Raw genomic sequence first — 17,022 nt, forward strand, 5'->3', positions numbered from 1 at the left:
CATATTTTTAGCCGGGTATAGAGTGGCTACTACCGACTACGCGAAGCACGCATTGTCGAACGCACTGATTTGAACGCACGCTTTCTTAAGTATAATTTCTTACGGCATCTCGAAGTAATATCCCGCAGCGCAGGGGATTGTGCTTATTCACATTCACTTCCAAATTGAGAATTCGTAACAATGCCCACTGTCGCGTTCCTGAAATTCGTCCAGTGACGCCAAGATGGACTCGATGACGTGTCGCTCGTACCACTCGTGCACATTTGTTATTTGAAAGAGTTCAAAGTTTCGGGTGGCGATATTTTTATTGGTGTGTTTATTGCTCGCTAAAAACTCGCCATTGAATGCTGTGTTCACTGTCGTCTTTCTACAGTGTCTACACTCGCTCTAGTACTACATTGCCAAGGTCTTCCAAAAACCGCTGCTCGATGTAATTAGAGTTTATTACCGAGCTTATCAATATATGGTTCTCGAACGCTATTTCGATCTCGTGCCATCAAAGTCCATATCCAGTACCCACATGCACGAGTCGTCCACGCACTGAATTTTTCAATCCCTCGAGCCTCGCAATACATGCGGTCATTGATTGTTTCTTGCCGATCGATAATTGCGATTTAGCACGACTCTGTTCTTCCAGAGTTCTATGAGTTCGTCGCATCGTTATTTCCATGCGACGTACTCTTGTCTAATATTCAGCTAGGCCGTTCTATCAAATCGCGCTCCATGTTATCGCTTGCGTTGACTAATGTCGCGGTGTGTCTAAATCTTCTCATTTTATACCATTTACTTGGTCACGTGACATTTGTATCACATTACATTGATGATGATGATGTCACCGCTCGAACATGTTGTGACATGTCGTACCATGTCGAATGTTCGTGAAAAATCGGGTCACATGTACACTTTGACAACGTCGCATTTATATCAAATCACATTGATATGTTACCGCGAAATATGTCGTGACATGTTAAGACTTGTCGTGGCATGTCTTTGAAAAATCTTTGATTACGCTAAATCTAATAAAGCTATCGATGCTTGCGAAATTGCAAACGTCGCATTTTTGTTGTATTAAATTACATTGATGTCATCACGAGACGCGTCAAATAACAAATACAATGCGATAAACACCTAGCGTAAGATTTATGATAAAAATTCAAATATTGAATGTGAATTATTATTATAGTTACACTATGGATGATAATACATAATATATGAAAAATAAATGAATATTTAAACTGTATATTTCAGCGTTTGAAGTTATTCATTCCTTCCGTCTTTGCGGTATTTATTCGTTCTTTTCCTTCCTATCTTCTTCATGATATCATATTATATGAGCATCATCGCAATCGATGATATCATCGCGTCTAACAATATCGCTACGCTCGCTTTAAAAGTATTATTAGAATATAATCGAAGTATAAAATAGAATACAATAGAAATAAAAAATATATATGTATATATTTTGCGTATGAGAATAAATAAAAGGAATTATATAGGAAGCTGCAATGAGAGAAAAGATCGTAAGCATGCACATGAGTCGCAACGGACGAGAGAAATAATGTATCGAGAGAAAGATGGTAAGTATATGACAAGTATATGAGATAGAACGCACGGCTACGACGGCGCTGCTCAATATCTCAATACATATAATGGTAACATTTGATAGCAGGATGCACAATAAAGACAACTGCCTTAGAACTTATTATGTCGATCTTCTCGCGGTAATACTTTTAATTTTCTTTCTTTTATACACCGATTGCCATAGATAAATCCTGGGTAGTCTCACAGCGAAAAATGCTTTTCAGCTTGTCCACGTCAGTCTTGTCCACATCTTTAGTCTCTCATGAGACTATTCGAGCGGGATCGGACGTTTTCCTCTCGTTTCGGGTGTTGCATCACCTCAAATATATTTTTGAAAAGTTGTCGTTGCCGACTTCGACAATGCCATTGCATTACATTATCTGAAGTCCCTTCTTTCGTCTCGGCGCGGAAGCGTCGTACCCGCAGGCGTCCAGTGTTTGGGGGGGGGGGAGGGGCGCCTCGCTATTTTCGTTTGAATTAGAACTCTATTCTTTTTTTAGAACTCTATTCGCCCAGTTCGAGGTAGTTCGAGGTCTTGCATTCAATTTACCTTAGTTCATATTTCGAAGACTCACTGGTTAAGTTTAGTCAATTCGGCTGCAAGACCAATTAAAGGAGAAGAAGAAGAAGAAATTGTCTTGTTTTCGCGCGAATTCATCAGTTGTATTTAAAACGGTGTGTGATAAAATGAAATTCAGAGAGCTCTATAAATTTGAAAAAAAAATGATAAGAAGGGGGAAGAGGATATTCCCCTCGGAGGCCGGAGAAATTGAGGAGGAGAATGTCTCTTTCGATAAGGATGCTCCCATCGAAAAAGAGGAAAAAGTCGAGCATGAACTCGACGAAAGCCTCCCGATTATTAATTTCACATTTTGTATGAGTGACGAATTGATCGAGTTCATGCTCAACTTTTTCGATTTAACTGATGAGAAGGAATTATTACATTTTTGTATAATATACTTTGCGGCGCGCGGTGGCAGCAGAGGCTGAGGAGGAGGCAGAGGCGGCAGAGATTGCCATTTGGATTGAAGAGATTGCGTGGATGGGAGGTGGATCAGGATGAGGACGATTAGGTAGTGAAAGTGACGGCTGCGGAGGAGATAGCGGAGGATGGTGGTATCAGGGAAGTATTTAGCATTTTTACTTCTTTTCTCTACGCAGCATTTTTACATGTTTACTTTTCTTCTCTATGTGCTGTCTTATCCTATCCTCCACTCCAATAAATTCCTTTCGCGACCGCGACGCCAGCGCCACCTAGTGGCAGCCAGGCGGTTGTATCCGTGGTCCAGAATTCCCCTTATATTACTACTTAAGGGATGAAACACCCATTAGAAAAAGATTGGTTTTCTCTTTTTAAACGAATATCACAGAAATTGTAAAAGACATTTTCTGAATGAAAATTAAATATCTTCAAAAGTACTTTAGAACTATAATAAAAAAAATTATTTTAAATTATTTAGTTGTAATAAAAATTATTTATTTATAAAGAAAAAATTTTTTATTATAATTTTAAAGTAATCTAAAGTAGTCTTTTTGAAATAGTCTTAATGCCATTCATTCAGAAAATTTTTTCTATCTCTTTACAGTTTCGACGATATTCGCTTCGAAAGAGAAAAGTCAATTTTTTTTCACGGGATATTTTATTCCTAAGTTTAAAGCGTGTATAAGTATATATGAAAAAAATACGTGTCATTTATTTTTGTCTGGAGAATAACACTAGAAGTTCATTAAAATCGAAAGAGGGCAGTTGGATTGTTAGAGAAATTGTAGAAGTCCATCGATCGACTGCAATACTTATAAAATTCATCACTCTCCGATTGAACAAGTTAAAGTAGCCCCTGAGGCTACTTGTTCTTGTTCATACTCGAGTCATGTAATATTAGTTCATTAATTGATTGTAACAAAATAACCCAAATGAATGATTGTATTGATAAATGCAACGACATTGTAGTAAAATTTCGATATCATCAACATTGTTCTTCATTAACTATATGAAATAAATAAATCATATTCTAGTAGCAATCGTTTCTCGTATTAATTATAGAAACGCTCTTGAAAGTTATCATAACCTACAGTGTAACCATCTATTAGTTTAGTTCGCGAATGGGTACGTAACATTCCAATAAAACCCAAGCTGTTTGGCGTTTAATACTGAGCGTTTCACGTCTTTCCTTCTCCAGATTAGACGCTCTGTACAGGGCCTGCTCCGAGTCAAACTTCTCGTTCAACCTTGTGTCACTTAATGTTCACGTGCGTTTTGCGCTCCTCTCTGTGGTACAACGCGCTTGAAGCAAAGCGTTCTGTGTCGGTTTCATCGCATGGAATTGTGACGCGCTTTATAGCGTGCGCTTCGCATTCCTTTTATTTCTTTTTATTTCGTTCCCATACCTACCCCTAGTTTATTATTTTTTGTTTTCTTTTCTCGCGTTGTTTCTCCCCTCATTTTCACGAGGTTCTGTGCACGCAGATGGAAGGCGGAGCGGCTGGAGGCAGCAGCTTAGGCGGCTGAAGCTTAAAGCTTACCACCACCACGGGAACTTCGATTCTGTAGTTTCAGGGCCCTTAATCAGACAGTAGCGCCCGATCGTTGACATGATCTTTCTACTTCCGCCCGCAACTCTGACTCCTCTTGCCCCCGCGTGCCTAGAGAGGTGACGAGGTTACCCTCGCCGAACACCTTGAAACCACCCTCGCGATCGAATAAAGATCACTAGAAAACCGCGAGGATTCGCGCCCCGCGTCGTTGCTAACAAGTTTTGTCGTTTGAAAATAAAAATTATTAAATGAAAATAATTTGTTCTCTTATTTTTATTCTTTACACCTTTTCTGGCCTCTTTCAAAGTGACTCTGTAATAATAATCCTTGTTGATAATCCGCAAGAGCGACGTCGTTGCCTGTTGCAGTATTATTATGACGCGCTTCTGACAGAGTCCCGAAAGAGTCGTCAATCATCGTGCAAACATTCGAGCGATATATTGTATATATATATATATATATATATATATATGTATACATATATATATATATATATATGTATACATATACATATACTTATACAACCTGTCACATCCAGACTCGATGAAATTATTTATAATCGGAGAAACTACGAAGCAAATGGAGCGAGGAGCATAGAACCTCGATTCCTAACAAAACTATATATATATATTGTGCGGGAGTGCACCGCGCGGAAAGATTCAAGTAAGAAAACGGCACAAGGTTGATATGATAAGCGACAGTAAAGAGAACTCCGTTTCTTTGTAATTTAACAAGAGAATTTTCTTTAATATGCACAGTTACAAATTCAGAAAATATAATTAATTGAGTATTAGATTAACAGAATATTAAATGCGGTCACCTTTTCCAAATGGTATTTGGAATCGCGGTGATGGAAAATCTCGGCGATTTTCTCGGCACTTCTCAAAAAGATTCGTTTTATAGCGGTTTTCACTAAGCGATTAGCACGGCGGTTTTTACAAAGCGATATAGTAGCGATACTATGACTCTAAGAACTCTAAGAACTTTTAGACTCTAAGAACTAAGGACTCTAAGAACTAAGGACTCTAAGAAGGAGGCCGGCGAGATCGAAGCATTTATTGCTTTCGGCCTGGGCTTTCTTCTTGGGAAAAATCCAATAAAATTTTGCCACAATCGTAATTATTACGTGGCATTAGGTGTACAAAATTGATTGGCGCTTTGGATTCTTTTCTAACGACGTTCAACGTAACAGTCATGCGCGACAGAAAATCCGTACGTGGGATTGGTGACAGCGCGTGACGTATTCGTCGGAGCGCGGCGCTCGCGTGCGCGAATTGAATTGTTCTACTATAGAACTTTCGATTGTCCATTGGCGGTAACGACAACTTGTTTGCGTGTAACGAATTGTTTTAAAAAGAACAAAAAACGACGAATCTTGCTTTTCTTTCGAATTACCGATCTCAAACATATATATATATATATATATGTATATAGTTTCTAATCCTCGCTCCACTTGCTCCGTGGCTTCTCCGATTATAAATAATTTCATCGAGTGTATATATATATATATATATATATATATATTGGGTCATCTAAAAAGTATCCGCGGTTTTTTGTCACTAGATGTGTGTTGATGGTTATATATCTAGTGACAAAGTACCGCGGATACTTTTTAGATGACCCAATATATATTACTAGACTGCTAACTCCTTAGGACAAATGGATCCTTATGTGAAATGGACTTCGAATTGTAGTTCTGCGCATGTGTCACGAATTAACCCGAAGAAATGCAGTATGACTTTGTCCTACGACATTCTGCATCAGCTGTACATACACATGCCAAACGTAATCTTAGTCATGTGAGAAATAGTCTTTGAAAAATTAATTTTTTTCGGAAGTTTAAGAAAAAAAATAGACAATTGAATATTAGTAGCTAATTAGTAGATGTATAAAAGATTGAATATTAGTAGACGTGCGAGGGGCATTTCACTCTCCAGTCAAACAAACGTTGTTTGACTCTCGCTAACTCGGTTTGACTCGCTCCTTATTTTCACTGATTTCTACTGACTTTCTCGCGCTATTTTTGCTATTTGCGCTTATTGATTCGCTTTGACTTTATGTTTCGTTTCTTAAACATATCAATTCGCTAATAAGACTATAACTCGAGAGTGAAATGCTCCTTGTAAATGTGTATAAAAGATGTGATCCCATTCTGATTACAGTTTCTAATAAAATTGTAGAGGAATTAAAAAATTAGAGTCCATTAAGAGTCCACGCAGTTATTGCGCAAAATTTAATTTATTGTTTACAAATAATTTAATGCAAATATTTTCTCCAACTTTTTTTGGCCCTTCTGATGACTACAATAAAATATAAATAGTTTTAATACGATTGACCTGTCAAATGTATTTATGCTGATGTGTACGCATGTACGTCACGTGGTCACACGGAGCAGTTCTCGACGTGTATAATGTAATATCAAAATTAAGGGTCACTTTTCCAAACGAGTTAGCAGTCTAGTAATATATATATAGAAGTTTGTGATTGACGCATGAGGCGAATACTTCGAATATTTTCTTTAATAATTCATAACTTGAAAACTAAGATATATACATATGGACATACGTTCATGTGACATTTTTATTTATTTTAGTGTATAGATTTGTCTCCTAAAGTATTGACATGCATTTATGAAACATTCTGCATGTTCCTAAGCAGGGGGAGATGTAGGATATTAGTTAACATTGTATACGTATAGCAGAAATATGATGTTATTTCTTAAATTTTTTATTAATAATTTTTTAACGAATAACGAGTGGTTAAAATCTGTCAAATAACGAGTAACTTATCGAATGACGAGCAGCTAAAATCTGTCGAAGGTCAGAGAATCATAACTTAAACAATATATGTCAAAGTCATCGGAGGGAGGTTTTCTTATTTTATATAATTATCCACCAATTGATTCATCTTATTATTCTGTTTATAAAACTATTAAGATACGATTATCAGAAAATTAATAGTTTACGAGATATTTTAATGTTTTATTTTGCCAATATTGAGTATAAAATATTTTTTAAACTATTGATTTTTGATAGCTTCACATTAATACTTTTTATATACAAAATAATCAGAAGAATCATATTATGTTAAAAAACCACAATTCATTTATAATAAAAGAGTGATACCTCCAGATACTTCCAGATGACCTCATGAATTTTTTTCGAAAATTAATTTAGCCTATGATCCTGCGGCTAACTATTGTTTTATCACTATTTTATGTACTGAAGAGAATCTGAAGCGAGGATCGAACGTTTAACACTTTTGATTAATAAAGAATTGATTGCACACCAATATTCTGTGTTGGCCCATACTGGCATTTACACATCACTAAATTTAATCTTTGAGCCTATTGTTATTACTTTTGTTTTAATTTAATCTATATTTACATCCTTTCAGACCGTACAACTTTCATTTAAAACATTTTTTCTTATCTTTCATATTTTTTGAATTATTCGATCCATTACACATTTTAAATAAAACATCTTGCATATTATTATTAATAAGTATCATTATAGCGATTAATTTATATTTAATTAGGACCATGGACATTATCTGGAATAGAAGTATTAGGAACTTTTCATAGTTCTTTACATGCAAATAAGTCCACAGTACCAGATTTACAATTAATGGTGTTACCTTTAGGAATATCAAAAGATAATGGTTTTATACTCAAGAAAACAATGGGGATTTCTGATGAGGTATAGAAAGTATATTCTTAGTCTTATTGCTTGTGGTCGAGCGTGGTGAGTTTTTTCATTTGCTTGTGGTGCGCACTAATTGTATACAGTTACACGGGACTTACAGTGTGTTTAACATCGATTCCAAACGACGAAATTTTGTTAACGAAGTTTTGTTGACAAAAATATTCTCTGTGGGTTGTCGTTTTCTTTTGAGAGGAGAAACGAGCGGCTAAAAATGTAAATATTTTGATTGTATCAGGAATCGACTCCGAGATCTCTAGCATAGCAGGCCAATACGCTGTTTGCTTTGCTACGCTCACTTTCCGAATATAATATATTATATAATAGAAAATAGGGGGAGTCCGAAGAGTTGAATCACGTTTTATTTGAAGGTATATAAAATTTATTGTAATTGATGTATAGATTTTTTATTCATGTTAAAGTAAAGCTTCATAATATATAATAGATATAATTTGTAGACTTTAATGGAATTCTAATAAATTTATAAACATAAGTGTTATATTAATTAAAAGAAAAAAATAAATTTGGTTCATCTCTCCCGAAGGGATGGGAGACATGACTTACCGGTTAGGGAGATTTGATCATATTCAAATAAATTTATGGAAAAAGTAAAAAAAATATATTTTGTCTTCAATTTACATTAAGAACAAATTTTAAACATTAAAATCATATATAATGCTTTGAACTTTGTGAACAAAACCAACAAAAACTAAAACTGAACTAAACCTCTATATTCCACATAGTTTTCCTTAATAATAGTTTTCACAACAAAGAATAAAGTAGAACTTCTCAATCTCAAACATTTAAATTAATAAAATAGTCATTTTAACATCATTTTGAAAATTATTGATACACTAAAAAGAAATTTCTAGAAATAATAATAAAGATTAAATAGCTTGCATCTATCTTGCATATCTGCTTTCGGTCTCCTTCCCATTGTCATTATACTAAACTTCAACTTCTCTCTCTCTCTCCCCCTCTCTCCCTCCTTCCCCTCCCCTCCCCCTCCCTCCTCTCTGTTTCACTATCACTTGACTGAAGAATTTTTCATTTTTTCGTTTGCTTCTTTGATTTATTTATTGTATTTTCTGAGATTTCTTTGGCTTCTTTTTTTTTATTCTTCTTATGTTTTAGTATTGCGATCATTCTTGTTTTTGTTAATATTTTAATTTTTCCAGGCTGACGACCACGTCGTGTAGATTTTTTCAGCTTTGGAGTATGATCATTTTTGGTGTGATGAAATGTTTAGGCGCATTTTGTCTGTTTGCTATGAAAGTGGGATTGATGTAGTAGATACCTTTCTGCTGTAGAAGTGATTGAGCAAGATGATGCTAATGCATCCTTGTTTGCTTCAACAGTTTCTGTAACTATTCCTACAATATATAGCAAAGCTAATAGCAAGGCTGATGGAATAGATAAGTCTTGCTCAATGGCCATTTCCCTATCTGTAACTGCAGAGCACAAGAAATCTTTGTCACAGAATATTCCAGGATTAAGTAGATATATTCCTGACTTTCTAAAGCCACTCATGATATTATCTTGACTAAAAGCTTGTGACATGTCTTTCACAAAAAGAAAGATATTGTAAATTGTGACTGTTTTTCCTGGGTTGGATACTATCTAATTACTCATGGCAGTATTGTATCTTGTTTTGAATGAGAAATAGACAGCAATATCCAATGGTTGAAGTTTGTTACTACAATGAAGTGGAATAGTTAACAGTGCTATTCCATTTTTTTTTTGCAAAATTAATCTCTTCACACTCATATGACTTTTATGATTGTCCAAAATCAAGAGCGATGGATTTTTTTTAGAGGCACGAGAATATTTTACGAAATGTTCTATGAATTTAAGGAAACTCTTAACTGTCCAGCCACTTGGATATATATCGCCGTCTGATCTTTCAGGACCGTTAATCACAAAATATTTGCTATATTTTATCCGAAGAAATATAAAAAATGGTGGTATGGCATCATCAATAGCATTTACAGCAAAACAAACTGTTACCTCTATCAGCTGAGTCACTTGTCCAACCTGATAAGCTTATTTTATTGGCTAGCACCTTAGGACAATCTTGCATCGTAATGCTTCCTGTTTCGTCACATTTATAGTTTAAGCTCGAATTGAAACTTTTCTTTTACCTGTTTCAAATTCTCAAAAAAATCATCAACATTTTTTCTATTAAAGCTGGTAGCTCTAAAGAGACTTGTTGCTTCTGATTCCCCTCAAGTTTATCTCAGGATTTTTTTTTAAGAAAGTCACGAAATTTTCCCTGCAAAGTTTTACAACCAGCTTTTTGATAACTCCTTCGAATTAACTTGTGTATATTTACGCGAATTTCATGGCGATTGTTCTGATTAAACTATATATTTATTTTACTGCAAGTTATTAAGTAATTAATTAGTAATTTTTCTTCTTGTAATGTAAAAATTAGAAAACCTTTTTATTGACTTCCCTTGGTTTTTATCTTTTCCAATTTATTCCTGTCTCTTACATATTTGTGTAATGTAGTTCTATTATAATATGTTTATATTGTATTTGATTGCAACTTTTCTTATAGACATGCCTTTTCTAATATCTTCTAACGCATTCTTCAGCGCCTACTCACTGAATTTATGTTGTCGGATGGTATTCTCTTTTGGTTTGTACCGAAATGGCATCTTGTCCTTGAGAACTAAAAAAAAAAGAAATTAAAATTAGAATAACAAAAATCTTGACGAATAAAAGAAGAGACAGTGAGCCACTGATTCAGTGACTGGGAGAGTTGATCTGGTTACTTCGAGTAGTTCAAATATCCTACACGGTATCTTCTTTACTTTGATACAGTTTTTTGATACAGTTACGCAGGAAAAGTAAAAATGATAGGTCAAAAACATCAACATTACCTTAAATTACAATAATATGGTGTAAATAACGTATAATGTTTTTAAACCTTAATACATAAAAATATCACGATAAAATAAACAAATAATATTTTTATTCATTCTGAGCATATTAAAACATGTTCGTCTCACTCACAGCCGAAATGCATTGCGGAGCGCTATGTTGTCACGTGACATCGTAGCGGCTGATGTCGCGCACGTTGCTTCTTGACAACCACGCACTTGTAGCGAAATTCGAACGAGATTTTGCAATGGTTCAACTCTCCCGTATAATCAAGTCTCTCAGACTCCCCCTATATAGTCAAATAAAAATAAACACATAATTGTAAATTGAAGTTAAAAAGAGTTCACACATATATCACATATACGCATTTTTCTGAAGCATTTTTCGAAAAGCTTTTAATTTTCAAAATGTTTTCTTTTAGGTCTATGACAAATATTTTGCTCCATTTTCACATCAAAATACAATAACCATTGCACCTGTTTTATTACATCCTAAAAGTAGTGGAGAATTACGATTGCAGAGCAGCAATTCTTTTGACAAACCGCTGATTGATCCAAAATATTTATCAAATGAGGATGATATAGATACTCTCATAGAAGGTAACTAAGATAGTATAGGATTATACATCAAACATTTGTACAATAATATTTTATATATAGAGCATGAGTATTTTAGGTTTGTATTTTGTAAAGAAACTTTTGAACACGACTATTATGAGAGTCCATGGTGCATCTCTTAATAGAAGATCATTTCCCGGTTGCGAGAACCATGTATTTGACACTAGGAAGTATTGGAAATGTTATATAAAACATTTAACACTCACATCTTATCATCCAGTTGGTACATGTCGCATTGGAGATGTTGTGGATGCAGCATTTAGGTAAATTATGAAATTATAGTTAAAAACAAAAGAGTACATATTATAATCATAACTCTTTCTTATATTCAATTATTATTGTATAAGAAGGAGTTATGATTATAGTATATATTTTGATAAACAAAGATTAATGAAACAAATAAGGATTTTTCTTATAAGTTTTATGATATTTTCATTTTAAGAAAATTTAATTCTTATATCTTTTATATGGGGTGTTCAGTGTAGTCCACATGATTTTTTAGATACTGTCCAACAGTTAAAAATAGTGATTGAAAAATGAATATTCATTTGTTTTGTTACAACACATGTTAAAAAATTTTAAAAAGCTTTTAAAAAAAAGATCATTTTGAATTTTTTGAATAGCACCCTACAATTTTTTCTATAATATTGTGTAATAAGAGTTCAAGCCGAATTCAATGCACTATTGAAAATGTTTTATTGATTCTGACATATAAATACATAATATCTATCATAAATATCTATTAATAATGAAAGACTATTGCAATGTTCTCGTGGAGAAAGGAAGGTGAACAGGAACAAAGAATCAAACGCAAGTCAACTGTATGCATAAATCTGTATATATTCTCGTTAACAGAGAAGAAGTCATGAACAAGACGTAACATAAGATCTCATACTCGGCATCGTAACACCCTCTGCACGGCGCAACTAACTTGGAGGGAAAAGAGAATATCGACAATAGCGTCCTCTAAACCTAATGATACAAGAACTCAAACACTACAACTATGATTTCTAATAATTTATATGAACAAATTTTATTGATTTTTAACTTATATACAAATGTTCAAATTGCTTGCCTCCTGCAACACAAAGTTCTGCTCTTACAATTGCCCTACAACAAATTACTATGCATTGTAGTTATTACCATTTTGCTCTAAAGTTGTATAACCTGCGATTATTCTTTCTTGAAGATTTTTAATATTATTTATTGATGTTTGATATATAAAATATTTTAAGCGTTCGCATAAAAAAAACTCCATCGGAGATAAATCCGAAGACCGTGCCGGCTATCGTACTGATCCATATGTTCTTATAACATGATTTCCAAAGATATCCTGAAGATAATTTTGAATTATTTGTGCATTATGGGTTAGGTAACTATCCATGGGTGATTTGTTAAAAATAAAAATTTGTTTATTTACATACAATAAAAATTTGTTTGTTTACATAGTCTTTTTTTATTAATGGATATTTATAAATAATAAGAATCTTATTAGACCGTACGCATGAGAACCAATAAGAAATAGAAATTAAAGGTCTATAATAGTCGAAGCTGGATCTTTAATGATTAAATAATTCAATATGAATTATGTATGTATATACTATATATGTACATACATACATATATACATTTTACATTTATTTCGACGCCTGAGTCGTAGAAGATGCTATATCACACAGAAGAGAGAAGCATGAAGAAAGGTCTATGTAAAAAAAATTATGAAGGGTGATCTGTTTTACACAAGGTGTAAAGACTCGGCTATGTCGGAACGCATGTGAAGATTTTCGGTTTATATCGAGAAAAGCGTAAAACACGGTTTAAGTCGTATGAAATTAAAGAAGGATTTATGTAACGCAATACTTATTACTCATAAATTTTGTAATAATATGACTTTATGATGGAATTCCAATAACCTTTCTTTTTTTTCTTATTATTATTCGAAATTTACGTGTATGGAAGAAATTAATGTGTTTGAAGCTATGCATTCTGACAGTGTATTAGAAAGATGTAAGTTTTATAGAGGAAATAGATTGATTGTGAAATAGATAAGGGATGATATATATATATATATATATATATATATATATATAAAAGAATTGATAGGCTCCAAAGAATAAATCAAAGAATGATAATGGCTGTGAGAGCCGAACACTGGATGTACGCGTGTAATGAATTTATTCAGTCAATATATAATATATGTCAATACGTAATAGACGTTTCGATCTTTTTTCTTTTTTACTGCGGATTCTTCTCAATATTGCAAAACAATCATTAAAATACAATTAAAAATTATTGGTCGTACACTTAAAAATTGAAATTAAAAAACCAAATTATACGACATGTCGCTGTGTCTTGTGAGATATGGACGTAAGAAAATTATGATGTTCAACATATTTTTATTATAATTATCACGTTATCTGATAAATTATTTGAACCAAATTAAACATATAATAAATAATCACTGATAAAATATTAAACTTACATGATAAACGCAAAGATAAATTGCTCAGAGAAAATGTCAATTCTATTTTTTGTCCTCATGTGACCGACGCAATCAAAAACTAAACATAATATAACAATATATACGTTGACAAAGATGATAAGAAGAGGGAAGCATGAAGTCCTTGTAAATAGATTAGAATATACAACGTCTAAAGATTCCATGTCATTTTCAATGTTTAAGCCATTTATTTGTTTCTTTATGAAAATCATTTCAGACATCAACCTTTTATGTAAAAAGTCTTCTTTATCTAAAATATTTATTATATGTTCTCCCAAATTCGTATGAGAAATCAAGTCTATGTCCAGTAATAATAACTGAATATTATTCGTGTCCTAATTAATGTGGGTATCGTCGCGAGCCTCTCCACTCCTCGCGGCCCGCGTGCCGTGAGCTCGGTGGGCTGTACCTTCAGTAGGTTGGGTGGACGCGCGTATTCGGCTATCTTTAAACGTTAATATCTCGTTAATTATTGCGAGCATTGCAAAATGGTAGATGACTTTTCTATTCAGTTTAGTCCACTCTACTTGCTCGGGACGAATGGGGTCATATATTCATGCCATCCTGTATATAAGAATTTTTATTAAAAAGATATTTAATTTTTTTCTAAAATCTTAAGCTTGATTGAAGGCTCCAACGTTTCGACTCTTATTATTAGATCATCTTCAATGTAAGTTTGAAAAAATTTCAATGTGTAAATATATACTGATCGCTTACTATTTCGTCAATATAAAAGTAGTCTATCATATTTAACTGAATACTTAAATGAAATACATTATCTAAAATATAAGATAACTATACCCAATTTGGACACCGTAAGCTTTGATAATTTTTTAAGTTTTTTACTAAGGTCGAAATTGAAAATCAATGGTCACATTTGAAAGAAGAAACATTTCTAAACGTTTAAAAAAAAATATGAGTCATAATCATATATTCACATAGATGCAGTAACGATTTAAATAAAAAGTATAATTTGGACCATCTTAGCAAAATTTATACTCAATGTGAACCACGTTATATAATTTTCCTTTTTCATACAAAAATATTAAAAATATATGAAACATAAAATGATCCGACGTTATTTTATAAGTTTATAATTTTATTGCACAAATCTATTGACGTATAAACATTTCTTTTGAAAATATTTAGTAACTTAAATATTGAATACATATTAACTATTTCTTCTTGAAACTATTGTGGATCTGCTCGCAGTTCGGATAAGTAAAAGACTCTTTATTATTTTTAATGATAAAGTTAAGTTAATCCCACACAATCTTCATGAATATATTTGTAACAAATGTCACACTTACGCATATCTTTCATTATGTCTTTTTGGCATATTTCACAGAACCATGATTCTTTCGCTTTTGAGACTCGTGTTTTTTGTCGCTTTCTGGATTGCCTTCTGGACTACTTTTTTGGTTGCTTGAGAAGAAACAACTGAAGCTATTGTTTTTTTTGTACAGGGAAATAATTCTTTCTGCAAGAGAATGCCTTGATTGTTGATAGCTGGTTTTCAGTTATTGATTTTTTTCCTTGGAGATGGAATAATTTCTTTGAAAGATATCTGTTCTATGTCGCTCTCAAGTTCATTATATGCTGAAGGAATTTCATTGTGAAGCGTTGAGTGAGTTTCATCAAGAATTGCAGTCTCTATTGGATTCTCTTCATTATCAGAAAAAAAACTAATATTGATAAATGAACTAGGCATCGGGGATGAACAGCGGGCGGGCGGGCGTGCGTGCGTGCGTGCGTGCGTGCGTGCGTGCGTGCGTGCGTGCGTGCGTGCGTCCTGTTTCGATGTTGTGTTCTGATCGCTTCCTAACACTACAATCCCTCACTATAAAATCCGAATCACATACATAACTAACTCAACGGACTTCATACAAAAGAATCAAAAAATCCGACTACGTCCCACAGAGACTTGCTTGTAAGTTTCGACGTAGATTCCTTTTTCACACAAGTCCCAATAAAAGACATTAAACATAATAAAGGCTTCACATGAAATCCCCTCCAACCTCATCCCGCTAATAGAGCACTGCTTAATAATTTAGCCATTTATTTCTCTTATAATAACCAATTTTATGAACAAACTTCAGGAGCGGCAATAGCCTCGCCTATTTCTTCTGTAATCTCCATCTTCATGGAGCATTTTGAGAAAGAGGCTCTCAAAAAAACACTCAAAAAACCAAAAAAGTTCATTTCCATTATGTAGACGATATATTCGTAATATGGAGACACAACAGAGCCGAATTCCGTAAATTTCTTATTTTCCTCAACAATCAACATTCAAATATGCACTTTATTATAAACATAGAGAAAAATGGAAAACTATTCTTCCTAGATATTCTTATCTCTAAGAAAGTTGTCGTTATCTTAGGCTATCAAGTGTACAGAAAACCAACACACACAGATAGATACCTACATGCCGAGTCGCACCACCACAAAAACAGTCTGCAATCAATTCACTTATACATAGTGTTTCCATCATCTCAGACAAAGAACATTTACAAATAGAACTCAATCACTTAAAACTAGCCTTATAGAAAAACGGACATGACAAAAAAGATAGACATAATCAAAACAATCAATAAAATGCAAACAAGACAACGGTCTGTGACATACAACCTGACGAAAGGATCCTATCCATTCTCCCATATATCAAAGGAACAACAGATCGGATTGGCAGGATATTATCATAAACAAACACAATATCCGAACTATCTTTAAATCACACAAAAAGATAGGACAAATCTTAAGAAATCCTAAAGATCAAAGACCTCCACTCAGCTCCGCAGAAGTATACAAAATACTTTGTTCCTGCGGGCAAGTATACATAGGAGAAACCGGGAGAATGATCAACTTACGCATGAAAGAATACCAACGTGATGTCAAGCTAAAACACGCAATCATGCAATTAGCATTATCAGAACACGACATCGAAACAGGACATCAAATACTATTTGACAAAACGATCACAATAGCCAATATTATATCATACTTTTCAAGAAAGTATAGAGAAGCCATAGAGATACAAAAACATCCTAACAATCTAAATAGAGATAATGGCTACAACATAAATAAAATATGGAAAATCATTCTCTCGGTTATTGAAGATTGATCAATTCCCCTCCCCCCCCCCATCCACAATTCTCTTCTTTCCCCCATCACTCCAACAAGTAGCGTAATATAAAAGGAACGG

The 17,022-nt window shown here is 33.6% G+C and overlaps 1 protein-coding gene and 1 long non-coding RNA gene across 11 annotated transcripts in view; both read left to right on the forward strand.

Annotated features, from left to right (window-relative positions):
- The window catches only part of LOC105148554 (glucose dehydrogenase [FAD, quinone]), a 151,801-nt gene that overhangs the window by 97,957 nt on the left and 36,822 nt on the right, over window positions 1–17,022 (forward strand). For 7 of the 10 annotated variants that reach the window (XM_011060343.2, XM_087406772.1, XM_087406773.1 and 4 more), the window contains 3 exons: window positions 7,654–7,814; window positions 11,125–11,302; window positions 11,379–11,583. In XM_011060343.2, coding sequence (XP_011058645.1) covers window positions 7,654–7,814; window positions 11,125–11,302; window positions 11,379–11,583 — 544 coding nt within the window. Of the gene's footprint in view, window positions 1–7,653; window positions 7,815–11,124; window positions 11,303–11,362; window positions 11,584–17,022 lie in introns of those variants that run through there. The other 3 variants (XM_087406775.1, XM_087406776.1, XM_087406774.1) reach the window with 3 other exon arrangements.
- Window positions 1,585–6,433, forward strand: LOC147909461 (uncharacterized). Its single transcript, XR_015545281.1, has 2 exons — window positions 1,585–2,256; window positions 2,562–6,433. It is a non-coding gene; the product is annotated as an uncharacterized LOC147909461 (long non-coding RNA).

Source organism: Acromyrmex echinatior, chromosome 6 (genome assembly GCF_024713525.1).
Source record: "Acromyrmex echinatior isolate Ae372 chromosome 6, ASM2471352v2, whole genome shotgun sequence".
Classification (NCBI taxonomy): Eukaryota; Metazoa; Arthropoda; class Insecta; order Hymenoptera; family Formicidae; genus Acromyrmex; species Acromyrmex echinatior.